The sequence below is a fragment of the Delphinapterus leucas genome, chromosome 1, assembly GCF_059928025.1.
Source record: "Delphinapterus leucas isolate spDelLeu-1000000601 "Yukka" chromosome 1, BTC_Dleu_Yukka2, whole genome shotgun sequence".
Classification (NCBI taxonomy): domain Eukaryota; kingdom Metazoa; phylum Chordata; class Mammalia; order Artiodactyla; family Monodontidae; genus Delphinapterus; species Delphinapterus leucas.
In genome coordinates this window covers 109,497,351-109,523,505 of record NC_143129.1, presented here as the reverse complement: position 1 = coordinate 109,523,505, position 26,155 = coordinate 109,497,351, and the positions used below count along the sequence as shown (strand labels likewise).

At 37.2% G+C, this 26,155-nt stretch overlaps 2 protein-coding genes across 10 annotated transcripts in view; one reads left to right on the top strand and one right to left on the bottom strand.

Annotated features, from left to right (window-relative positions):
- GLMN (glomulin) overlaps positions 1-10,542 on the bottom strand; it is a 41,988-nt gene extending 31,446 nt beyond the window's left edge. For 2 of the 3 annotated variants that reach the window (XR_002641912.2, XM_022553318.2), the window contains exons 1-7: positions 10,454-10,542; positions 9,540-9,615; positions 8,988-9,113; positions 4,792-4,911; positions 3,413-3,521; positions 1,705-1,945; positions 94-196 (exon numbers count right to left, since the gene is read on the bottom strand). Coding sequence is in view for 2 of the 3 variants with exons in the window: in XM_022553318.2 (XP_022409026.1) it covers positions 94-196; positions 1,705-1,945; positions 3,413-3,521; positions 4,792-4,911; positions 8,988-9,113; positions 9,540-9,578 (738 nt within the window). In the remaining variant the exon portion in view is untranslated. Of the gene's footprint in view, positions 1-93; positions 197-1,704; positions 1,946-3,412; positions 3,522-4,791; positions 4,912-8,987; positions 9,114-9,539; positions 10,424-10,453 lie in introns of those variants that run through there. The other variant, XM_089919620.1, reaches the window with a different exon arrangement.
- Positions 10,543-10,612: 70 nt separating this feature from the next.
- Positions 10,613-26,155, top strand: part of RPAP2 (RNA polymerase II associated protein 2) — a 95,285-nt gene continuing 79,742 nt past the window's right edge. For all 7 annotated transcript variants that reach the window (XR_016394756.1, XR_002641930.2, XR_002641927.2 and 4 more), the window contains exons 1-6: positions 10,613-10,721; positions 11,460-11,505; positions 18,422-18,536; positions 20,119-20,217; positions 20,422-20,487; positions 22,487-22,575. Coding sequence is in view for 2 of the 7 variants with exons in the window: in XM_022553394.3 (XP_022409102.1) it covers positions 10,649-10,721; positions 11,460-11,505; positions 18,422-18,536; positions 20,119-20,217; positions 20,422-20,487; positions 22,487-22,575 (488 nt within the window). In the remaining 5 variants the exon portion in view is untranslated. The remainder of the gene's footprint in view (positions 10,722-11,459; positions 11,506-18,421; positions 18,537-20,118; positions 20,218-20,421; positions 20,488-22,486; positions 22,576-26,155) is intronic.

Below are 26,155 nucleotides of genomic sequence, written 5' to 3'. Positions count from 1 at the left end.
TCAATTTACATGCCCACGTGCAGTATATGAGAATACAGCAGGTAATATTTTAGATTATAGCAGATTTTATAACATTAAATTAGCTGTACTTACTATTATTTCAGATGCAAAACACCTTAAAGGATCATCTCCAGTGTCATCAGACTGCTCAAGGAATTGTGCTGTCAGCAAAGGGCATTTCAAGCTTCTGAAACAACTACAATTTAAGAAATGGGTAACGATGAATACAGCACTTCCTAAGTATAAAATAACTAGTTTTCACATGAAAAATAACATAAGCACCAATAACCCAATGGCCTGTAAAACTGGTGATATAAGATCCTTCTTACTAGTAATGGGGAGAGCATGAGAATACCTTGCTAGATTCAATGCAGAGAGTCACTTCCATGTCTGGACTATACCAATGGATACTGAATATTTATCTTAGGACCAGTGCTAGTGTATATGTAGTTTTCATTAGTTTAAGGAAAATCAGGACAATGCAGTAATTTTTTCATAAAGCTATATTTGTTTTATTTAGAAAATCAAATGTATTCTGTGATTAAGCCTTACCTATTTTAGTTAAAATATGTTTTCGTTCATGAAATAATGGGTTTTATAAATGGTAAAAAATGCTTTAATGTCCTAACCTGACAAAATAGAAAGCTAACAGTGGTTTTAGTCTCAAAATTTTAAAAATAAAATTACTGGTCCATGTTTTTCAATATAATCCAGTCCAGCACTATCTAAGAGTCCCATATATAATTAAAGCCCCATATATAATTAAAAATTTTTTAGTAGTCACATTAAAAAAGTAGTAAGAGACAAGAAAAATTAATTTAAATAATTTCTCTTATTAACCCATATGTCAGAAACATTATTTCAATATGTTACCAGTATAAAAATTATTGAGGTATTTTAGTATTTCTTTTAATAACAAGTCTTCGAAATACAGGGAGGATTTTACACTTAGAGCACTAAATTTGGACTAACCATATGTCAAGTGCTTGACAGCCATACTGAACAGTGCATACATAGTCTACAGCAGGGGTTCCCAACCCCTGGGCCACAGACCAGTACTGGTCCTCGGCCTGGTAGGAACCGGGCCGCACAGCAGGAGGTGAGCGGCGGGCGAGCCAGCGAAGCTTCATCTGCTGCTCCCCATCACCCCCCATGGCTCCCCATCACTTGCATTACTGCCTGAACCATCCCCCACCTCCTGCCCCTCCCCATCCGTGGAAAAATTGTCTTCCACGAAACTGGTCCCTGGTGCCAAAATGGTTGGGGACTGCTGGTCTACAGTACCCCTGGAGTGAATGCTACTGGGTTCTCTGCTACTGTTTTTGTTGTCAAATTGGAAGTTCAACTGTCTGGTGCATCTTCTGCTGCTTTCAAAGGGAGAGTAAAAACATAATTCCCCTGCAGAAAACCAGATTCTTTGAGCTACACTCATCTATTTCCTTCACTGCTATTATTCACTTACCATGGTGAGTAAAGGCAATCCATAGAAGAATATAAGTAAACTAAACAAATGGATTTTGGTTTCATTTTTTTAAAATATCGATGCTTCATTAAATGCCCATGTTATATCAACTGAACCCCATATTCTTCTAAAATTCAAAATTAGAAACTAGATTTAAATTTCCATTGCAAACAAATAAAGAAACATAAAATAACTGAACTATCACTTAAGTCCATTATGAATTATTCTTAAAATATACTTACAATTTCAGTATTTCATCCTTTAATTTTTCATTTTCCATTGAGCTTTCCTTGTTATCAATGACATCTTCCACAAAAGGCTTAGTGAACTCTATTAAGGCCTTGCAGCACTGACAAAGGCCATAGTCATCTGCTTGTATTTGTTCTTTTGAGTATGGAACAGGAAGGAGAGACAGCTGACTCCAAAGCGTAGACAATGCTAATCCAACTGAATATGCCTTGTTGTTACGAAGTTTCTGAATCACTAAAACAGAGACCAAGTTGTTACTTGAGGCAGCCTCATCAAGTATGCTAAACATGGGAGAAGTCCAATAAATGCAGAAGTACAACACATATTTCCCCCCCATATTTTGACAACTCTGATATCAGGATGATATATCATAGCTTAACTGGCAGTATGTTTTTCCTTCTTAGGGGTTCATAAAATAATGGAGCATCTTACAATCATGGCACTTTACAACAGATGCCATGAAATTTTGTTTAGGTATGTTTATACGACAGGTTACATACTTAAAACAAAAACACTTCTTTCCATATTTTTTTGGTTGTTATAAGTATAAAACAGGAACAAGTGTCTTGTAAACTATAAAGCACTGTAAAAATGAAAGGTAGTAGTATTAGATTTTTTTCTAGAAGACTTTAAATATTTCAAGTTATACAAAGCTGTTGGGAATTCACATTTAAAATAAATTTACTCTAGCTTCTGATTTTGGGTCCTTCTACCAGACTCTGAGTTATACGTACGTTATAAAATGAAAAAGTGGTCTCTTCCCATGCATAAATACTGTCTGCCTTGGTTGCCAAAGTCCATTACTTATCAATACTGTTTTTGCACTCAGTTATGGAAACTTTTTTTTCCACACTTGTTTCATTGTTCAGTAGTACCTTTGTTATTCCCAATCCCAACCTCCTAAAGCAAAGGCTGAGCAATGCCCTGCCCGATACTGTTCTTAATTAAGATACATGACTACCACAATGCTATCAAACTGAGCACTGCAGAGGCAATCCTTTAAATATGTTTACAGGAAAAATTCTAAATATAAGCTGCAGATAGGAATGTTATCTGCAGACAGGAATATAGCAAAAACTATAGGTCACAACAAAGCACATGAAAAAGAGCATGACATTCAACAAAATATTTACTGGGTACCATCTCTGTGCCAGGTATTGCCATCTTTCTATGAGCAGCAGGATTCAAACTCGCATTGCTATTACTAGTTTAAGCAGAGTACTAAATAATTAGGCATAAACTATGGGACTTCCCTGGTGGCACAGTGGTTAAGAATCCACCTGCCAATGCAGGGGACACAGATTCAAGCCCTGGTCCAGGAAGATCCCACATGCCACGGAAGAAATAAGCCCGTGCACCACAACTACTGAGCCTGTACTCTAGAATCCATGAGCCACAACTACTGAGCTTGCAAGCCACAACTACTGAAGCCTGTGCACCTAGAGCCCGTGCTCCTCAACAAGAGAAGCCACTGCAATAAGAAGCCCCTGCACCGCATCGAAGAGTAGTCCCCGCTCGCTGCAACTAGAGAAAGCCCACGCACAGCAACGAAGACCCAACGCAGCCAAAAATAAAAAAATAAATTTATATATAAAAAAAAAATTAGGCATGTACTTTGCTATAGTGTTGACATCTTGGAGTAATATCAAGGCACTTACACAAATAAAACAAGAAACACTTAGATGTCAATATACTCATTACCTGTTTGTAATGGCCGAAGTAAAAGAAGAATAATTTGGGATATCTGTTTTCCAGAGGGTTCTTCAATCAGCTCAAGCAAACCCAACAATAATTCCTTTGGATTACATAACTATAAAAATATTCACAATTGAACCTGTTTAATACAAGTTGTATTTAAAGCCACATGATTATTATTTTTAAAAGGCATATACTGAGACAGTATAATTATTTTTGTTTAACAGTAAAACACCTCATAAAAAAGTTTTTAAAAAATACACTAGCAGGGAGAATGGATACATGTATATGTATGGCTGAGTTCTTTTGCTGTGCACTCGAAACTATCACAACATTGTTAATCGGCTATACTCCAATATAAAATAAAAAGTTAAAATTAAATTAAAAAAAATACACTAGCAAAACACAGAGTCTGAGATTCTGTGAAAGCAAGAAGTCAAGGGTCTCCCAATGGACAACTACATTTAAGAGACTTAAATTCCTGACTAATGGAAAAGTTAGAGAAATAGGGGAAAGGAGAGCCTGAACACCAGAGCTGAGGTTTCCGCTGAGCTTTGCCTGTCTACTCTGAAGGCTGCCTTTGTCTCCCAGGGCTTCCAGCAGGTGGGATCTTTCTGTCTCATACTGTTAGGGTAGTTAGATGAGTGTAAAGTCTCTTTTGTTTTTCCTGAACAGACAAAACTTTGCATTGCTTTCTGACTGGTTATATTTTATCGCCTCACTTGCCTTGTTTTTCTAAAAGCTCTCATAGTTAATAACTAATATCTAGGGAGTTCCCTCTTTTCAAGTACATATTTGTGTCTATTTACAGTAATCTCTAAGTGGCTTCTTATAATGTCCTTTCTCTTAGAATTTCTCTCTTGTAACCATCATTTTTGGCTTATAACTCTATTAACCTTTTACTCAGAGTCTACCTAAGGCTGTCAGTCACCACTAACCTATTTCCTACTCTTATTTCCTCTGTTATCACTGGCATTCTAGGTTTTTCATATTCTTTTAGGGAACATACCATAGAAGAAAGAACACTCATATTTGATTTTAGTTCCAGCGTTGCCAAAACATCAGTGTGGCCTGAAACTACCTCTTTAAAGCATGAATTTCACATCTGAACAATAAGCTACTTTTTAAAAAATAGAGCTTTTTAGGTCTCTCTCTGAAGATTCTGAATCAGTGGGTCTAAGATGAGGTCAGATAATTCTTACATCCAGAAAATTTGGGAAAAATGAAATGGACTGGCCCATCCAATAAATAAGGATGGGCCTTTTCTCCAAAGAGTTCCCACCTATACTTTCAGGAACTAAAAGCTTTCTCACCAAAAACATTAAAGGGAATTATAAAATACTGATGTGTATTGTGACAAAGAGAATGTAGTTGTGTTAACTTACCTTTACCAATAAATCAAGCATCAGAAAATAATACTTTCTTTTATCATGTTCCTTATCATTCCATAAAAGGTATCGAACAACAGGACCAACAAGATTCCAGCCCATATTCTTAATGATGACCTGTAAAAACATTTTCAGAGTACAATAAGGCAAATACTGCCATCTACAGGACTCTCACAGTGAGCTTTCTTAACCTGGAGGAGCTGACAATTTCCTCTAAAACAGGAAAGATGAGGCAAGTGAATCCATGAACATCTCACCATTGACTTCCTAGGGTTGGCTGTTAACAGGTAACAGCATTCTAAAATAGTTTTTAATACTTTCACTGAGGAAAGGCAAATGGGTCTTTACTTTTAACCAGGTAATTTGGTCTTTCCCAGTTTTTAAATAGTTCCTCTAGGGCTTCCCTCGTGGCGCAGCGGTTGAGAATCCGCCTGCCAATACAGGGGACACGGGTTTGAGCCCTGGTCCGGGAAGATCCCACACGCCGAGGAGCAACTAAGCCCGTGTGTCACAACTACTGAGCCTGCACTCTAGAGCCCGTGAACCACATATACTGAGCCTGCATGCCACAACTACTGAAGCCCGTGCGCCTAGTGCCCGTGCTCTGCATCAACAGAAGCCACGGCAATGAGAAGCCCGCGCACTGCAATGAAGAGCAGCCCCTGCTTGCTGCAACTAGAGAAAGCCCGCCCGCAGCAACGAAGACCCAATGCAGCCAAAAATTAATTAATTAATTAATTATTTTAAATGCTAAAGTATAGCAGGAGAATAGTCACTTCTACCTGGGGAAGGCAAGAAAGGCTTCCCAGAATAGGTGATAGCTATGCTAAGGCTTGTTAAAGAAACAGAAGTTTATCAGGCATAGATAGGTGGGAAATACATTCAAGGCTCAGAAACAGCATTGTGCTAGGACTTAACATGTCCTAGAGAACTAGCAACAGAAAAATGTCAGGGTATGTGGATACATAGTTCAGAAAAGAGGAGATGCTATCTGTTTAACATCTTTATTTATCAACTGGAAGTTTTAGTGTTTGTCTTACCAACCTGCATGAGGTCCCTATATGTTAATATTCACTTCACTGTATTTACGACAAATTGTCATTTGGTTTTTTGGTTGTCCTAATTTTTTATACAGCAAAATACAGTGATTTTTTTTCTTTGGTCCCTTTTCTAGTGCTTTTAGGTCTAAAACGGTTTTCCCCTTGAGATACATAAACACTCATTTAAATTAAAAAAAAAATATATATATATACACATATACTTATATATATACACATATATATACTTATATATATATACACATATATATACTCATATACACACACACACACACACACACTCACATATATATCGCCTTTCTTTTTATTCAGTAAGATTTACATTGGAAACATGGCATAAAATGAAGCCTTAAATTGATTTTTTTTAAACAAATAGCAAAACAATCATGTCTTTTATCTAATGGGATAGACAGTTCCATTGATCTCTCTGAATATTCTTTTTGCACTAGTTTTTTCTTCTGCCTGGCACACGCTTACCCAGACAGTCCCATAGCTTACTGTGGGACTGTCTCTGCTTCCTTCAAATTTCTGTGCAATTTCACCCAACACAACCCATCCCCCTAATCATGCTGCATTATTCTCTATAGAATTTATCACTTTCCAACTTACTAAATGATTTATCTGTCTTTGCTAGAATTTAAGATCCATATGGGGCACTGATTTTTGTTCATTACTGTATCTATTCCCAGCATCTAGAGTAGGGCCTGTTACAAAACAGATGTTCCAGGGCTCCCCTGGTGACGCAGTGGTTGAGAGTCCGCCTGCCGATGCAGGGGACACGGGTTCGTGTCCCGGTCCGGGAAGATCCCACATGACGCAGAGCGGCTAGGCCCGTGAGCCATGGCCGCTAAGCCTGCGCGTCTGGAGCCTGTGCTCCGCAACGGTAGAGGCCACAACAGTGAGAGGCCCGCGTACCGAAAAAAAAACAAACAAACAGATGTTCCACAAATACAGGTTGAATGATGTCTATTACTTCTAAGCATGACAAATTATCCTCTCTCCAAGGATCTGATATTATGTCTTGTTTTCTTCTATCTTTTCTGTGGCCTGACTTTTAATATTTAGGTCTTTACTAATTGGGAATTTATGTTATATATTATTATAACACATATAATTTTTCCAAATTACTAAATATCAACAGTGCTGATGTTGAAAACCCCTGCACTGTAGTGTCTTAGGACAAACTACCATTCCTGTGACTTAAAAAAAATTTTTTTTACACAAAGCAGATTAATAGTAAATCTTGATCAATCTTGATTGTGTCACCTGCAAGTAAACTAAGGCGCAGTTTTAAACTCTGTCTTATCAATATCTGAACCTTTGAATTTAGAAGACCACATTACAAAGGTGATCCTCAAGCTATCAAGGCTAGGCCTCACTATGCTTAAGTCTATCACAATCACCTAATCTCTAAGAGAGACACACAAATCTACATCTTAATCTTGTATTTCTCTACTGAGCTGTAAACATTACTTTTCGATTGCCTGCTGCATCTTAAACTCAACGTTGCCAAACAATGCCAACTTATTTGTCCTCTGCTAGGGAACTTTCTCTCCTCCTTAAGTTGCCTGTTTCTGTTCAGGATGTATTGTCTTCTCAGAGGCTAGAAACCCCATCACCTTTGCCACCTCACTCTCTCACCCTCACAATCAGTCCTCTCTCTTCTACTCTAAAACTTCCTTTCAAGTGCTACACTGTGCTAACCAGAGGCAGAGCAGAATCATTAAGAGCTCTGGAAACAGGCTGCACAGGTCTGAATGCCTGATGCCACATAAAAGCTGATACTTTTGTGCAAATCACTTATCATTCAGTGACTCTTTCCTTATCTAGAAAATCCTATCTTACGGGATTCAGGAGAGACTAAGTGAGTTAGAAGATGTAAAACACCTAAAGACAGCACCTGGCACATAGTAGATCTCAATAAATATTATTAGCCTTTATTAATTTTATTATTAGCTAAAAGTAAGGTACTCTCAAAGATAATCCTCTGAGAATGCAATTGGGAAAAATCAAGGAGTTAAAGAAAGCATTAAATTTATTTTATTTGGGGCTACAAAGGTATTATAAACACATATCAAAAACAAATGTACTAAATAAAATGTGCTAATTTTTATTTTAAAAAATTATAAATAAAAAGGGATAAGACCTTTGAACTAGTAAGAGATTCTATAACAATGTATGATTTAAAAGTTTTAGTAATCTCCTAAATACAATCAAGGTGCCCTGGATATAATCCTAGGCCAGCATGACTAGATTGTGATATCAACAAAGAAAATTTTTTTTTTTTTTGGCCATGCCGCATACCATGGCGGATCAGAGTTCCCTGAGCAGGGATCAAACCTGCGCCCCCTGCAGTGGAAGCGCAGAGTCTTAACCACGGGACCGCCAGGGAAGTCCCCAAAAAGAAAACTTCTGTAATAAATAAATAGGACTATAAATGAAGAACGATTGTGTTCCTGGAAAGATGATCTTCCCTTATATAAGAAGAGGGGTGGGGATGGGGGAGGGGTTCAAAGACACAAAATTAGGCAGTGTTGCCAACACTGTGTCCCAGCTGTTCCTGATCCCAAAAACATCCTTTCTTATTGTGCAGAATGATTTCTCAGACAATTGTAGCTGGATGATATTGGCCAGTAAGGTCATCCAGCTCTCCCAAAATATGATCTTACTTAATATTTGGTTTCCCATATACACCTGGCTGAAGGAAAAGAATGTGCTGATGACCAAAAATGAATATGTAGCCTGGCTGATACTTATATTTCTCAATGTAAATTGCTAATTCAAATACCACTTTGATCTCTAAACCAGAAGTAATCCCCACTCTTCTAAAGCATTTTACTTACATTTCAACTATAACACGTATTCTGGAGAAGCTAAATGAGTTAACAGATATAAAGTATCTGTTTATTCTGCCTCCTTATTGCTAGTTCTTTACATGTTTATCTCTTCCACCAGACTGTAAGCACCTTAAAGTATATAATTAGTCCTAATTCCTTTTTATTTTCCACAGTTTTCTACTGTGGAAATTTAAGTTGATTCTTAAATGTTTGCTGAAAAAAATAAATGGATGAATAATAGCATCATGTGGCTATTCTCTTCCTAGTAAAGACTGAAAAGTACAAAGATTATACTTACCTTATTCTCTTCATTTTGAATAATTTCTAATAGCTGATCTATGTGCCCTTCATCTATGCATCTTTGGCCTGCTAACTGAAACAAGCCAAAATCTTCCTCTTTGAAGTCTTGCTCTTCTAGGATTTGCTGGCAAAAACAAAATAAACAAAAAAAACAGTAATTTTAGGCAAATGAAAATTCAATAACTACTTGACTTATTTTATCTCTCTCTAAAAAAAGAAATGTTTAAATTCTAGATAAGGTGCACATAAGCGTATATATGAAAATTAGGATTAGCCTAAAAATACTTTAATAAATCATCTTGAAATCCACTGTACCAAAGAAATCTATGAGAAGGATCAGTACTAAAATTATAAAGAGTATTTCTCCAAGTGACATACTCCAATCTGTCTTCCTGCCTTCATGCTATTTATTCATAGGTCAAAAAAAAGCAAGGATTAAAGAAGATTAACAATTTGAGTGACCGCAGATGTAATTAAAAGTAATCTGTGCTCTGCCCATATTTTGAAAGATTATTTAACTTCATAAAAAGAAAAAGAAAAAATTACTTACACATCTCTTTATTATGGAATGAAGTTCCTCCATAGCCATTCCTTCTTGTTTTTCCTAGTTTTGATGCTGAAATGTACTAACATAAGATAAACTGTTAACTATCAGTAATACTATATTGAAATATTAATAAGTTGTTTCATTCTGATTATTAATAAATACAATAAAGAAAATGGAAAGTTTTAAAGCTGAAATGGTTTTACTGAAAGTTAGTATGTTAGCCTAAGAAAATTTAAAAAAAGAAAAGCCTCCTGTTTCATCTTTTAAGTTTCCCTGGGGCATAATTTTGAAAGATAAACTCAAGGAAAAAAAAATCCTCTAGTGCACTACCAAGAGGCAGCGCAAATTTGGACTACAAGGGCTTAAAAAGGCAGTCTTTTTTTCTCCAAAAGGTGGGCCTGAAATCAGTTCTAATCATCAGGGAATTTTTTATTTTTTAACGTTCCACTTGACAGAAAATGGAGTGCAACACAGCTCACCCGGAGGGGGTGAAAGTTGAGATGTCCTCCACCGCCAAGTGTGACCAGGGCATTTGTACGAGATGTAGTCCCCCCAATATAATCAATCGAGCTAGTGAAATCACTGTATCGCACGGAGGCAAGGCAACAGGCCGCCCTCAGGACAACACCGTTGCGTTCCCACAGGCCATCGTTTCCCCCGGAGGGAAGGCCCGTTCCACGCCCCGCAGGAGGGGCGGGGGGTCGGTAGTATCCTCACAACAGCGCGCTCCAGGGCGGATAAAACCCCAGCGCGCGTGCAGGCGGCATCCAGGGGAAGCCATTTCTCCCTGTTCCCGTCTGCGTCGGCCTTCGGGCCCCAGACCTCGCGGGGGCGCTCGGCTCGCGGAGCCGGGTTTTCTGAGACTCACCGTCCACCGCGAGCCCCGGCCGCCCAGGACCCCCGGTACACCCACTCACCCGCCAGGTCTCTCGCCCCTCTCGCCGCCCTCCTTCTCCTTCTGCTCCTCCTCCTCCTCCTCCTCCTCCGGCAGAGCAGGCCGCTTTCCCGGCCCCGCCCCACCCCAGCCGGCCCCGCCCCGCGCTACGCGCGACGGGAGGCGGAGTCTTGGGGGAAAGGCTCCTGGGCCGGTTCCGACGCCGACGACGCTGCCAATGGCCGACTGGGTCGGGAAGTGCTCTGCTGGCCGTAAGGCCCGGGGTCCTCGCGCCTCCCGAAACGTCGCAGGTAGGAAGAAGGGCCTTCCTACGTTTGGAACTGAGAACTGGTCCCCGACAGAATTCCAGACTGAGGCGTGCGGGGCGCTCCCGAAAGGTTGCCCCAGGGGAGGAGGTCTTCGGGGCAGAGAAGGCCGGGAGATTCCCACCGCCGAACTCTGGCCTTCTGGGAAAGACCTTCGGCCAGACCCCCACCTCTTTACACTAGTGTTCCGAGATTTCCCCCAGAATGGGCTGTGCTCCAGGCTCTGAGGGAATGAGAAGTAGAGGTCCTGGGAGCCTGCAGCTGGGGTCGCCAGAGTGGTTAAGTGACCAGGGCAGCGTCGGTAGGCCGAGTGCAGCTGACCTCAACTCAGGCACTGGTCCTTCTTCCAGATGTGCTGCTGCTTTGGTGCCCTGGTTCTCTGAGGTGTCAGACCCCTCTTGCCCGGGAGCGAACATTTAGGGGGACGGAGAGCGGTTGCCCCTAGAAGCACCCAGATCTCGGGCTTTCAGGAGTGCTTAGCTATGCGACTGTTATGCAAGAAAAATCAATCCTGAGAGAGATACATTTTAACCAAGAAAAATAATTAGTTTGCAAAACCAAATTGGATTCCCTTCCCATTTCATTTGATTTTCACACAGAATTGGAAGTGAAATGTGTGGAAAAGAAGAAAAGATGGTCTACAGTTTATTTGGGCAAGAATCTGTCCTGTAACCTGGTGTGTTTGTGTAGACTTGACCTGTTTTTTGTTTCTTTAATTTGTAGGTACTAAGCAGACAAGTGCCTTGAAACAAGAAGATGCTTCTAAAAGGTATGAGAACTACTCAGACAGCTGCTTTCACTTATCTGTTAATCACATATTAATTGAACCATTTTTAAAAACAATAATGGGTGCTACCTCAGAGATAATTATTTTGAGAGAAGGGGAAGATCTGGGAAGTATGATAAATTCTAACATAGATTGTTATTTTCCCTACTCCACACCTTAAGAAAGTCCAATGGACACTTTTAGATTGCTGGTGAAGGTATGAGTATCTGTAGAAAGATGTCAATGGGAATAAACATTCCTGAATTAACCAGGTACTTTTTTTACATCTCTTCACATAGTCTCCTTTTTTTTGCATTATATGCCAGAGACTCCAAGAAACCTTTTTTGTTGTTGTTGTTTGTTTACATCATGTCCATATTTTCAGCAAAAAGTTGTCCTGTACTGTTTATAGGCATCTCCTAAAAAGGCTTTATCTCCTGTCAAAAAGGTTTTTAGAATAGATGTAGTCTATGAGGATGATTAAAGTATACATATCTATAAGGTATCATTTTATAAAGTATTGGCTTTGGCCTTAATTTACTCATTCTTTCAAAAATGATTTACTAAATGTAAGACATGCCAGATTTGTGTTAGGCCCTGAGGATATGATTTTGAAAAATTTTTTTAATTGAACTATAGTTGATTTACAATATTATATTAGTTTAGATGTACAACATAGAGAGTAAATATTTTTGTAGATTACACTCTATTTAAAATAATATTAATAATATTAAAAAATAATAGCTAAATTTCCCTGTATTGTACAGTACCTTCTTGTTGCTTATTTATTTTATACATAGTTTGTATCTCTCAGTCCCATATGCCAGTCTTGCCCCTCCCCCTGCTGTCTCCCTACTGGTAACCACTAGTTTGTCCTCTATATAAGTGATTTCATATAATATTTGTCTTTCTCTGTCTGACTTACTTCACTAAGCGTGATACCCTCTGGGTACATTCACATTGTTGCAAATTGCAGAATTTCATTCTTTTTTATGGCTGAGTAGTACTCCATGGCATGTATAAACCACATCTTTATCCATTCATCTGTTGATAGACACTTAGATTGCTTCTATATCTTGGCTATTGTAAATAATGCTGCTATGAACATTGGGGGGCATGTATCTTTTCAAACTAGTGTTGTAATTTTCTTCAGATATATACCCAGGAGTGGAGTTGCTGGATCATATGGTAGTTTTGGTTTCAGTTTTTTAGGGAACCTCTGTACTGTTTTCCATAGTGGCTGTACCAATTTACATTCCCACCAAGAGTATGGGAGGGATCCCTTTTCTCCACATCCTCGCCAGCATTTGTTATTTGTAGACTTTTTGATGATAGCCATTCTGATAGGTGTGAGGTGATATCTCATTGTGGTTTTGATTTGCATTTCTCTGATGATTAGCAGTGTTGAGCAGTTTTTCATGATCCTGTTGGCCATGTATATATCCTTGGGAAAATGTCTATTCAGGTCTTCTGACCATTTTTTAATTGGGTTGTTTGTTTGTTTTTATACTGAGTTGTATCAGCTGTTTATATATTTTGGGTATTAACCCCTTATTGGTCATATCATTTGCAAATATTTTCTCCCATTCAGTAGGTTGTCTTTTCGTTTTATTGATGGTTTCCTTTGCTGTACAAAAGCTTTTAAGTTTCATTAGGTCCCATTGGTTTATTTTTGTTTTTATTTCCATTTCTCTAGGAGGTGGGTCAAAAAGGATCTTTCTGTGATTTATGCCATAGAGTGTTCTGCCTATGTTTTCCTCTAAGAGTTTTATAGTGTCTGGCCTTACATTTAGGTCTTTAATCCATTTTGAGTTTTTGTGTATGGTGTTAGGGAGTGTTCTAATTTCATTCTTTTACATGTAGCTGTCCAGTTTTCCCAGAACCACTTATTGAAGAGGCTGTCTTTTCTCCCTTGTATATTCTTGCCTCCTTTATGAAAGATAAGGTGACCATATGTGTTTGGGTTCATCTCTGGGCTTTTTATGTCAGAGTATTCTGACTGTGTTCTCTTCTGGGAGTTGTATGGTTTCAGAGGCCCTGAGGATATGATTTTGAACAGAATACACACGGTTCCTGTCTAGTGGAACAGAGAAATACCAATTAAATTATCACAAATAAATACATAATTACAAATTATGATAAGTGCTATAAAGGAAAAGACTGTGATGGAGGAACTAGAAACCGGGGTCCAATAAAGCTGGAGGTTGGCAGGAAGGGTGGTAGGTTTTCAGGGAAAGGCTTCTCCAAGAGAGTAATAATTAAACTAAGACCTGAAGGCTAAGTAGGCATTTACCAGACCAAGAGTAGTGAGGCGAGACCACCAGCCAGAAGTGCCAATATGTGTGACAAGAAAAAGCGTAGTCATTTAAAAAAAAGAGATGCTGAGGGTGGTATGCAGCATTCTGAGCAAAGGAAGAAAGCAGCATAGGAAAAGGTTAGAGGTGGGTTCCATTCAGACAGTACCTGGTAGGCCATGGTGAGAAATTCAGATTTTCTAAGTACAAATGGGAAAACGTTAATAAAGTAGTAGAATTTAAGTTTTAAAAGTTGTAAGATGTTAGGGATAGTGATCATTTGGAGTGGAGAAATCAGATAAATTTGAGATCTGTTTTGAAGAGTATTCTCCTGTGGAGCAGCATGATTATAGTGACTTGGCTTTAGGAAATATTATTGGGTGGGCCAAAAAGTGCCTTCAGTTTTTTAAGTAAAAATAAAAGACACATTTTTCATTTTCACCAAGAACTTTATTGAACATCTTATTCACCCTTTTGTTCCACTACCTTCTGCCTTTTTTTAGGCAACTTCATAATTCCATCTTACCAAAACTTTTAATCTTTTTGAGCAAAGAACTGTTCCAGGTACCTTTTACAGTCTTCCAAGGAATTGAAATTTTTTCCATTAAGAGAATTTTGTAAAGCCCGAAATAAATGGAAATCCAAAGGTGCAATGTCTGGTGAATTGGGTGGATGAATCAGAACTTCCCAGCCAAGCTGTAACAGTTTTTGCCTGGTCATCAAAGAAACATGCGGTCTTGTGTTATCCTGATGAAAGATGATGAGTTTTCTGTTGGCTAATTGCAAATGCTGCTTTCAGTTGGTCTAATTGGGAGCAGTACTTGTTGGAATTAATTGGTTTTCTGGAAGGAGCTCATAATAGATGACTCCCTTCCAATCCCACCATACACACATCACCTTCTTTGGATGAAGACCGGCCTTTGGTATGGTTGGTGGTGGTTTCATTTCACTTGTCCCGTGATCCCTTCCATTCCACACTGTTGTACCGTATCCACTTTTCATTGCCCATCACAGTTTGTTTTAAAAACAGAACGTTTGGGCTTCCCTGGTGGCGCAGTGGTTGAGAGTCCGCCTGCCGATGCAGGGGACACGGGTTCGTGCCCCGGTCCGGGAAGATCCCACATGCCGCGGAGCGGCTGGGCCTGTGAGCCATGGCCGCTGAGCCTGCACATCCGGAGCCTGTGCTCCGCAGCGGGAGAGGCCACAACAGTGAGAGGCCCACGTACCGCAAAACAAAACAAAACAATGTTTTCATTACGTTTCAGTTGAGAATCTCATGCGGAAATACAGTCAAGAAGGGTTTTTTTTGTTTTTCTGAAGGGTATTTTTTTTTAAAAATTATTTATTTTTGGCTGCGTTGGGTCTTCATTGCTGCGCACGGCCTTTCTCTAATTGCGGTGAGCAGAGGCTACTCTTTGCTGTGGTGCACGGGCTGCTCATTGCAGTGGCTTCTCTTGTTGTGGAGCACGGCCTCAATAGTTGTGGCTTGCGGGCTGTAGAGCGCAGGCTCAGTAGTTGTGGTGCACAGGCTTAGTTGCTGCGCAGCATGTGGGATCTTCCCGGACCAAGGGCTCGAACCTGTGTCCCCTGCATTGGCAGGCGGATTCTTAACCACTGCGCCACCAGGGAAGTTCTGGTCAAGAAGGTTTTTTTCACTTATGTGGAACCCAAACATCAAAGCAATTCACATAACCAAGCTGGTGCAAATGATTTTCAAGGCTTGATTTGGATATTTTGAGTGTATCTTCTATCTCCCGAGTGGTATAATGTTGATTGTTCTCAATTATTGTTCAATTTGATTGCTGTCAACTTCAACTGGTCCACCCAACTGTGGAGCATCATCCAGTGAGAAATTTCTAGCACGAAACTTCTCAAACCACTTTTGACATGTTTGATCAGTCCCAGCACCTTCTCTGTACACTGCACAAATCTTTTTATTGCGTTTCAGTTGTGTTTTTACCTTTCTTGAAATAATAAAGCATGATATGCCAAAAACGTTGCTTTTTTCTTCCATCTTCAATGTTAAAATGACTACACAAAAATTCACCAATCTTGATAAGTTTTTTTTTTTTAACGTACGCTGATATGACAGCTGTCACATACAGTCTAACAAAATTGTTTCGAATGAAGTTAAAGACAACTAAGCGCTACTAGAGCCATCTTATGGAAAAAACCTAACAAACCTTTTGGCCAACCAAATACAAAAGTAAAGTTTAGTTAATAATTATAACAATGTAATTTGCAACTCTCTTCAACATGGATCTGACCACAAGCTTGAGATTATATTTTATTCTAAGCACTATGATTTGAAGAATATAGATAAACTGAAATGTATTTTGAGCATATCACCCAGAATGATGAAACAATTAAAAATCCTTGGGGTAGCCAACTAGTTGTTGAAAGGAGTGATCCTTCATAAATTTATTCCAACTGAAAAATACTTCTACAGTCCATCCAGGTGAATAGTATTAAGCCAGAAATTAAAGAGCTTTGCAAAAATATAAAACAATTCCTCTCTTCACAATAAATTTTTCATTTAAAAATATGTTAAGTGCTTCCCTGGTGGCTCAGTGGTTAAGAACCCACCTGCCAATGCAGGGGACACGGGTTCGAGCCCTGGTCCGGGAAGATCTCACATGTCGCGGAGCAACTAAGCCTGTGCACCACAACTACTGAGCCTGCGCTCTAGAGCCTGCAAGCCACAACTACTAAGCCCATGTGCCACAACTACGGAAGCCCGTGCACCTAGAGCCCATGCTCCGCAACAAGAGAAGCCACCGCCGTGAGAAGCCCATGCACCGCAACGAACAGTAGCCCCCACTCGCGGCAACTAGAGAAAGCCCGTGCACAGCAACAAAGGCCCAGTGCAGCCAAAAATACGTAATAAATAAATTGATTTAAAAAAATATGTTAACATGTAATGGGTACATTCCTATTAAGTGAATTAATAAATGAATGCTTGAAATTTTTCTCACCTTTAATCCTAGTATGGTAAATATCAACAGATATAATCTAAATATCAACAGATATAATCTATATAAGCGAAAGCTAAGAGTATAAAGGAGCACTGAAACCAAAAAGTTTGAGAACCACTGCCGTACACCACACTATCTGTCATTTGGGTTAGAGAGCAGCAGTGAGACAGGGCTATCCATGGGATACAGCTGTAGGTATCCATCAGTTAAGAGGAGTGCGGCTCTTCCTGCACGTTGAGGTGATTAACTGCTTAAGTTAGCAACTCCTAATGTACATTCTGTTCTGATCTTAGTATATGACATAGCTTTTAGTGGTAGGCAGCAAAATGAGAAAAATAAAATAATGTTTGTCATAAAGCTGAATATATATATTCAATACAAAGAACTGTCTTTTAATCTCTGTCCATGTCTTTTTTACGTATTTGACGTAAGATTGGTCTTTATGAAATGGTGGGAGAACAGGTGTTAATTGCAAGTTTCTTCTTGTTTTAATGTCCCTATTTGTCCCCAGCTGGCAATCTTGTGTCATTTCTCCAAATTGTTTTTGTAAGACATATTGCTCCAGGCCAGGAACTAGAGTCTAAAGTCTTGGAAGTCAGTGAAGGAAGGGAGAAAAGGTGAGTACATTCTAGGTCCAGGTGTGAGAGCCTAGTCAATGTCCAAGAGGGCAGCAAAGGTTGTTCTGGTAGGCAAGAAGAAAGTAGTGTAGGAAAGGAGCAAATAAGTCACCAAGATAGTTGGTATCTTTGGTCCCATGGCAGTGGTTCTCAGCCCTGTTACACGCTAAGATTATCTGGAACACTTAAGAAAACACCAGTAACCAGGCCCCGTCCTCAAAGATTGTGATTTAATTAGCCTGCAGTGGGACCTAAGCATGGTATCTTTTTAAAAAATCTCATCAGATGATCCTAAAGTGCAGCTAGACTTGAGAACCACTGTCCTAGGGCCATTGTTTGATCAGATAGCCTCTGCTTTTATATTCATGATGTGTATTCATGGGGCCAGCAAAGGCTGACGGAGTCCCACTGGTGCCAGGATAAGGTCCAGCCCTCCTAGGAAGATTGTTGTTTTCCTAAACAATATAGTCATACCAATATAGTTATTTAATAAGACTTTACAACAAAAGTAAGTAAATACTTCTTTGCAAATATGACTCTGTCCTGTCAGACTGGGCCAGCCACTACTTAACTTTTGAGAATTAGCACAAAGAAATTTTTACTCACAAGAACAGCCGAAATCCTCTTTTACCTCTCCAGTCACTTCTGATTTCTAACGATTTCAGGGGAAAACCTCCATTTTTAGGTACACACAGGAGTGATAGAGTATAAAATCTAACTGGCAAAAAGATTTCCCCTCATTTTCTTTTCTGTAGGAGACTCTAAGTTCTTCCTTGTCCTCTGAGCTCTGGAAGTCAAATAATCCTGTTGTTATGGCAGACATCAATGTGTGCAGTGTAACAAGTAGCTTGTTTCCTTTTTGAAAAGTATTGGGTTGAAAGAAACAGCATTTAAAAATATACATTTAACTTAAATAGCAAAATAGTAAGTTGTTAGTATTGTATTTTAAAATACAGAAAATGAGCTATGCTAAAACTTACAAGTAGAATAACCTTTATAATATGTAAAAAAATACATATTTTTTTAATTTTAGGAAAGCCGAACTAGAAGCAGTTGTCAGAAAGAAGATTGAGTTTGAAAGAAAAGCTCTACGTATTGTTGAACAGCTTTTAGAAGAGAATATTACAGAAGAATTCCTAAGGGAGTGTGTATGTGTTGATAAATTATTACTTTTGTTGTATAAGATCTTTAAATATGTGTAATGTGAAACTTCTTTGCATTATTGAAATCTTTGAATCTATTGTCAGCTACATGCTATAGAATTTATGCATTTAAAAATAATCAACTATTATGCATTCCTTGTTTTATAGTGACTTTAAAATGCACTAAAGATAGATAACATGCATATTTTATCCCTTCGTGCTAGTTCTTTTAACCAGTCTGCTAATCTCAACCGATTTTCATTGCTTTGCACTGCTGATGCCCATGTCACTTTTCATATTCTGTATGTTATCCTATTTTAGTAACGGAAGATCGTTATTTTTGTTAATGTAATTTCATTAATTTTGATATTTTAAAAACCTGAAATATAGACCATTTATAGTTTAACACATAAGAGAATTATCATCTGCATTAAAAAACTTTTTTTTGTTTTCTTTAATGGCTTATTGCATTAAAACTTGAATGGAAATGTCTGTTATATCCTCATAATCCTTAAGAGAAAAAAGAAATGGAAATTTAAAGCTCAGAAATTTTATTGCAGAAATAATTCTTAGTGTGGCTTAGAGATTTTCCTAAACAAGAGGAATATAAATATGACAATATTTAAATTCATATAGGTAACTGCATCAGAATCTCCATACTTGATGACTTTAAAGACAAAGACAGACCAGAAATGGTTTGTCTCAAGAACTGAGATTATTTGAACATGAAAACGTCAAAGGAAAATATCTGGCATTAGCTTATAACTATTACCTCACTGTTCTTTTCAGAAGATAGAAGATTTTGCACAAAAATTTGTTCAGGAGTCACAATGACACCTTTAGTATACTTTGTTTTTGAGATTGTGCTTTAAGAGATAGGTAAAATTATATCCTATTATTTTATTTGGTTTATTTTTGAGTAATACTTTTTTTTATTATTATTTAATTGTTTTTGGCTGCGTTGGGTCTTTGTTGCTGCACACGGGCTTTCACTAGTTGCAGCGAACGGGGGACTGCTCTTCATTATGGTGCGCTGGCTTCTCTTGTTGTGGAGCACGGGCTCTAGGCGCACGGGCTTCAGTAGTTATGGCTCGTGGGCTTAGTTGCTCCGTGGCATGTGGGATCTTCCTGGGCCAGGGCTCGAACTGGTGTCCCCTGCATTGGCAGGCAGATTCTTAACCACTGTGCCACCAGGGAAGTCCCAAGTAATACTTTCTTGAAATAAAATATACTATCAATATTTTCTTTTGGTATAGCAGTCACTGTAGCATCACTTCTTCCTCCTTTCATGAACTGTATAATCTACAGGGATGCACAGTCTACCATGGCAGAAATTTTTGGGGCTTTGTGGGTTTTTGTTTTTTTTTTTTAAATAATAGCTAACATTTTCTGAGTACTTAGTATGTGTCAAGAAGCACTTTTTGAGTACTTTTCCTTTATTTTCTCTTCTGATTCTAACATCAAACCTATGAGATACGTACTGTTATGATCCCTGTGTTTTCAGATGAGATCGGTAAGGCTTAAAGAGCTGATAAATAAACTTTTCCAATAATCTGGTGGGGGAAATGCCCCTTTCATTTCTTTATAGGGGAAGTTCATCACACCTGCTCATTATAGTGATGTCGTGGATGAGCGTTCTATTATCAAACTCTGTGGCTATCCCTTATGTCGGAAGAAGCTAGGAATTGTAAGTAACTACTTTTTTTTAACATGTAGACTTTTAATTTTTATATTTAGCAAAATACTGTGTAGAAAGAACAATAAATGAAACAGGCCATGAACTAATGATGTGGGTTAGCCAAAGATATATGTAGATGACTTACTCTTGTTAACTGTAAAGTTCATGTTTATTATTTGAATTCTTTTGTAAGCTATATGTTCTTTTCTTTAGGTACCAAAACAGAAATATAAAATTTCTACCAAAACCAATAAAGTCTATGATATTACTGAAAGAAAGGTAAGTTTAAAGGCTGTTTTCAATGTGGCAGTTAATTTTTAATATTATACTAAATGGAGTTCTAAAAATATCTGTTTAAAATCTTGCCTTTTAGAAAATAGCCATGTTAAAAGTTTTTCATTTATAAATATTTCGTTCAAGGTGTTTAAAAAAACCTCTTTGCTTACACTTTACTTAATATGTGAACTTTTAAAAATTAAAAGTGCATATTGGCACAAATTCAGGCGAGTGAATCATAGGACAGAGTAGAGAGCCAGAAACAGACTCACTGCTTATGTGGACACTGGACATATGACATCAGGAGTATTTTAGATCAGTGGAGAAAGGATGGATTTTTTTAAAATAAATTGTACTGGCATGATTAGTTATCCATATGGAAATAATGAAAACTGACACCTATTTCAGTGTACATACAAAGATCAATTTTAGGTAGATTAAGGACCTAAATGTAAAAGAGATACCTTTTCAAAGACAGTATGAGAGAACATCTTTATAAACTTGGACTAGAGAGAATTTCTTAAATAAGATAGAAAACTATAGACCATAGAGGAAAAATTGATACATTTTTTTACATTAAAATAGAAAACATTTGCTCATTAGAAGTTTCTTTAAAAAGAGAGTGAAAAGATAAGCTACAAATCAGAAGGAGTTATATTTCTCACATGTGACTGACCATAGATTCCTAACCAGAGTACGTCATCTATAAGAAAAAGACAAAGACTTAATTAAAAAAATTTTATGGAAGGAACTTGAATGGCTAATGAATATATGAAAAGATGCTCAGCCTTATCAGTAATCAGGAAAATAGCAAATGAAAACACATTGAGTTACATTTTTACAGTCCCCAAATTAGCAAAATTATAAAAACCTGACAGCATTAGTAACTCTGTATACTGCAAGTCAAATAAAAATTGGTACAACCTTTTTGAGCAACTGTTTGGCAAAGTCAAATTTACGCATTCTTTGTGACCATTCTTTCTATTCTTTGGTATAAATCCTTGCCCATGTGCACAAGTATATATGTGTATAAATGTTCCTAGTAGGATAAACAAAATATGGTACATACATAGAATGGAATAATTATTTGACCTTAAAAAGGAAGGAAATTCTGACACAAGCTACAACTGAATGTACTTTGAAGACGTTATCCTAAGTGAGATAAGCCAGCACAAAAAGAAAAGTATTATATGGTTCTACTTATATGAGGTAATTAGAGTAGTCAAATTTATAGAGACAGAAAGTAGAATGGTTTTTGTCAGAGGAGGTGGAAATGGGGACTTATGGTTTAATGGGTGTGGAGTTTCAGTTTTGCAAGATGAAAAGAGTTCTGGAGCTAGATGTTGGTGATGGTTGCAAAACAGTAAGAAGGTACTTAATGCCACTGACCTATATACTTAAAAATGCTTAAGATGGTAAATTTTGTGTATTATACCACAATTTTTTTAATTTAAAAAATTGTTATTAAAAAAAGGTTCATAGTAACATTGTAATGATAACAAAAAATTACAAACAACTCAACTGTCCTTAAATAGTAACTGAAAGGCAGTATACTTAGGCAATGGAATATAATACACAGTGTAAATGAATAAGCTATAGCTACACAAATGAGTCTTAAAAACATAATGTGGAACAGAAGAATACAAGAATACATAACAATATGATTCCATTTAGACAGAGTTTAAAAATAGGCAAAACCGAATGATATATTTTATAGGATATGTATGTAAGTAGCAACACTAAAAGAAAGCAAAAGAATGAATAACACAAAATTTATAATAGTGGTTACCTCTGGGGAATGTGGAGCGTGATACCATTGGGGAGGGATACATAGAAGCCTTCAGAGGTACTAAATCTTATTTCTTACCTTGGGTGGTAGATTCATGGGTTTTCGTTTTTTTCTGTGAACTACATATTTATGTTTTATATTCTCTTCTGTACATAAGTTGTATTTCACAATAAGAAAAAAAATAACTTGCTAGTTTTAAAATGTTCTTTTCAGTGTTTTTGCAGCAATTTTTGTTATAAAGCATCGAAATTTTTCAAAGCACAAATTCCTGAAACTCCAGTGTGGGTTCGAGAAGAAGAAAGGTAATTTAAATCATTATGTATACATTTGTTCATAAATTCTAATAATTTCTTTCTATTTTTTGAGATATGCAAAAAGTAGGTATAGTTTTCTTTGGAATGCATTTACTGTACACAATTGTGGGGAAATGGTTATATTTCAAGCAGAGCTTTTGAGGATTTTACACTTAAAATCAGAAAATTAATACATACAAATGTTATGTGTTTGCTGTTTTAGCTTTAAGCACAAGATCTGAACTTTGCTTCCTATTGTGATGGTTATTTCTATTAATTCTGTTAATATAATCCTGGGATAAGAATTATAAATTTTTTCAGAAGGTACTGGATTTTGGGATCCAACTGAACTCACTTTGTTGTTAAGAAACTATATACTAATGTTAAAAAGTTCAGGTTACTAATTCATTTAATCTGTATTAAAAATCGGTACAATATAAATTTAAAGAAAGCCAATTTAAAGAGTCATTTTTAGCAAAAAAGTGTATAGACATTCCTGGGATTTTGCCTTGTGAGAAATGTTTAAACATTTATAACATTTTATTAGTTGCTGAATTTGAAAGAGAATTTATTACTGAGGGGAAAATTACATAATATTAAAAAAGTAACAAAAATTATTGTTATGTAACTGAACTGTATTGTCTAGAAATTCCAAACAAAGGCTTAAATTAATGAGATGAAGTCTCAAGTAATTCATGTTTGATAGAGAATATTATAACAACACAAGGCAGGGTTATTTGGGGTAAAATAGGATCTATGCTAAATAAACTTAAAGTCTTATTTGATACACAAGTAACATGACACTACTGTATATTCAACTAGCGTTAATTTTACTGACGGCAGTACCTTTGCAGACACCTTTGCCTGCTGCTCCAATTTTGTGTGGTTCAGAATATGTAAAATATACTACAGTATGGCCTTTGTTAATTGAATTCAACATAATGGAGACTAAATTGCTCATCATTTCTCTAGCAGCCTATCCAACTTTCTTGTTTGGAGGATAAAAGATTGTAGCATTGTCCAAAGTGACTGGGAAGCTAAGAGCAGCTTTCTATCACTTTTTCTCTTTCCTTAACATTTCTTTCACCAGCGCTGCCCATTATCTCCTCAGTCCCAATGACAGTGACATATTCCATTTCCCAGTGTTAAGACCGGTGTTTCCTTGAGTTGTTCTTAACTTTGCTTCCAGAGATCTCTACTTCTTGAAGTTAGCTCTCTCATTTAGCCCATGCTCATATCTGCTTCAAAACCATTTATCAAAGCACCTTTGCTGTCATCTCTGTTTTCTTCAGATATAGTTATTGGCACTTCCTTCAGCTAATTTAAAGCAGTTCTTCCCTCTAACCTTTTCCCAAAATCTTACCATGCTCTCTTAAGAATGCCCACTTTTTCCCAAAGCATGAAGCTCTGTCATTTTATATTTGTAGTTCTTGAAATTCTACCGTATCTATATGCCCTTTCTTACCTCACTTAAAAAAGAAAGACGAAAATGACCTTGGCTTCCCTAAACTAATCAATTTAATTTACATTTAAATTGTATAGCATGCTCTTACTACCCAGCAGGCTATGCATGTGTAAAAACCAACCTGTGAGTTTAAATTTAAATCTCATTGGGATGACAAACAAATACACATGAGTGAAACAAGTTTGTACTTATTCTAATGGGAACCTGTAATGTAAGTTAGTGAGGATAAAGCATTGCATAATGAAAAACTGTAAGCAGAAGTGAGAAAATAAACTCATAGGAATAGGTTGGTATTGGAAGTAGATAGTGAGAACATTAGCTCACTTGAAATAAGGGATATGTTTGGGGAAAAAATAGAAAATAATGATATGTATCAAGGAGCCAAGCTAAGTTTGGTATATCCTCAAGTCCTGGGGAGATATCAAGTGTTTTTGAATAGAATTTAGTTTGGCATTGGTGTATAAGATGAATTAAAGAGAGGACCATAATGAAAGAACTGAAAGGGTCCTTAGAGAAAATTTAATCCAACCTTATTATCAAACAAGCTCAGAAAGACTAAGTGTATTTCTTAAGCTAGTGATAGATTCTGAACAAGGCTAGGATTCTTTCATCATATTCCTCTTGATTGGAAGTAACCAGTGAGTAATCTATAAATATACAGTTGTCACATTGTACATAGTGTAACTATAGCCCTTATTTATGTATAATACTTGTCTGTATATAATAACCATGTCAGTATTTTTCATATCTGGATGCGTCAGTGTTACCTTAATTTCTAAATTCTTAGGGGCAAGGATTATGTCAGTTTATCTAATCCACTAGAGGTCACTGTGTTTTCACAGAGAATGTTTGATATTTTTATGTGTGCTAATGATCAGAATCCTGGAATTCAGTATTCGTTTAAAAAGCTTGTCTAGCTATTGTACATATAAGCTCTACAGAAATGTGGTATTTTAAAGAAAGTCTGTTCACATATAGTATGGGGTATAACATTCATAACCTATCTTCTTTTAAAAGGGAAAAATGGCTTTTTTTTAGATGGCAGCATTATTTAATGCAAAGATATTTTTATTAGCTTAGAGTGAGTTGTAATAAATAATAAGCTATATCCCCATCATAATATTAAGTTATAATTTTATTAATATTACTATTTTTATTATAATTTAAAAATAAGAATAAATTTTAAAATTCACTCATAGAATTAGTTATTTTATTGTAATGACTTCCAGAATCTTTCTTTAATTGAAATATAGTTGACATATAGTATTATATTAGTTTCAGGTATACGACATGGTGATTTGACATTTCCATACGTTATGGAATGATCACCACAATAAGTCTGTTAACCATCTGTCTCCATACAAAGTTATTACAATATTATTGAACATATTCCTCATGCTGTACTTTACATCTCTATGGCTTCTTTATTTTATAACTGGAGGTTTGTACCTCTTAATCAACCCTTCACCTATTTCATCGACATTTGTTTGTTCTCTGTATCCATGAATGATTTCCAAAATTTTTGACCACTGTAATAAACGCATTTTACATTATCCACCACATACATAGAACTGAAGCAAAAGTTTTAGGAAACAGTTTTTATCCTCACTACATGAAAAGCCTCTGATATTTTCTACTCTGTTGCTTTTTTGAAATGCTGGTAGCAACCCCCTTAATTGGTTGGTCCTGATCTGTAGTTTTTGTTTGTTTGTTTATTTGTATAAATTTATTTTATTTATTTTATGTTTGGCTGCATTTGGTCTTCTTTGCTGCACGTGGGCTTTCTCTAGTTGTGGCGAATGGGGGATGCTCTTCATTGCAGTGTGCAGGCTTCTTATTGTGGAGCACGAGCTCTAGGCGCACCAGCTTCAGTGGTTGTGGCATGCAGGCTCAGTAGTTGTGGCTCGCGGGCTCTAGAGCGCAGGCTCAGTAGTTGTGGCGCTTGGGCTTAGCTGCTCCACGGCATGTGGGATCTTCCCAGACTAGGGATAGAACCCATGTCCCCTGCATAAGGCGGATTCTTAACCACTGTGCCACCAGGGAAGCCCCCGATCTGTAGTTTTAAGAGCACTGTTTTGTTGGATCTAGCTTAGATTTTTAGTTGTTTTAGTGTAAGAAAGTCTG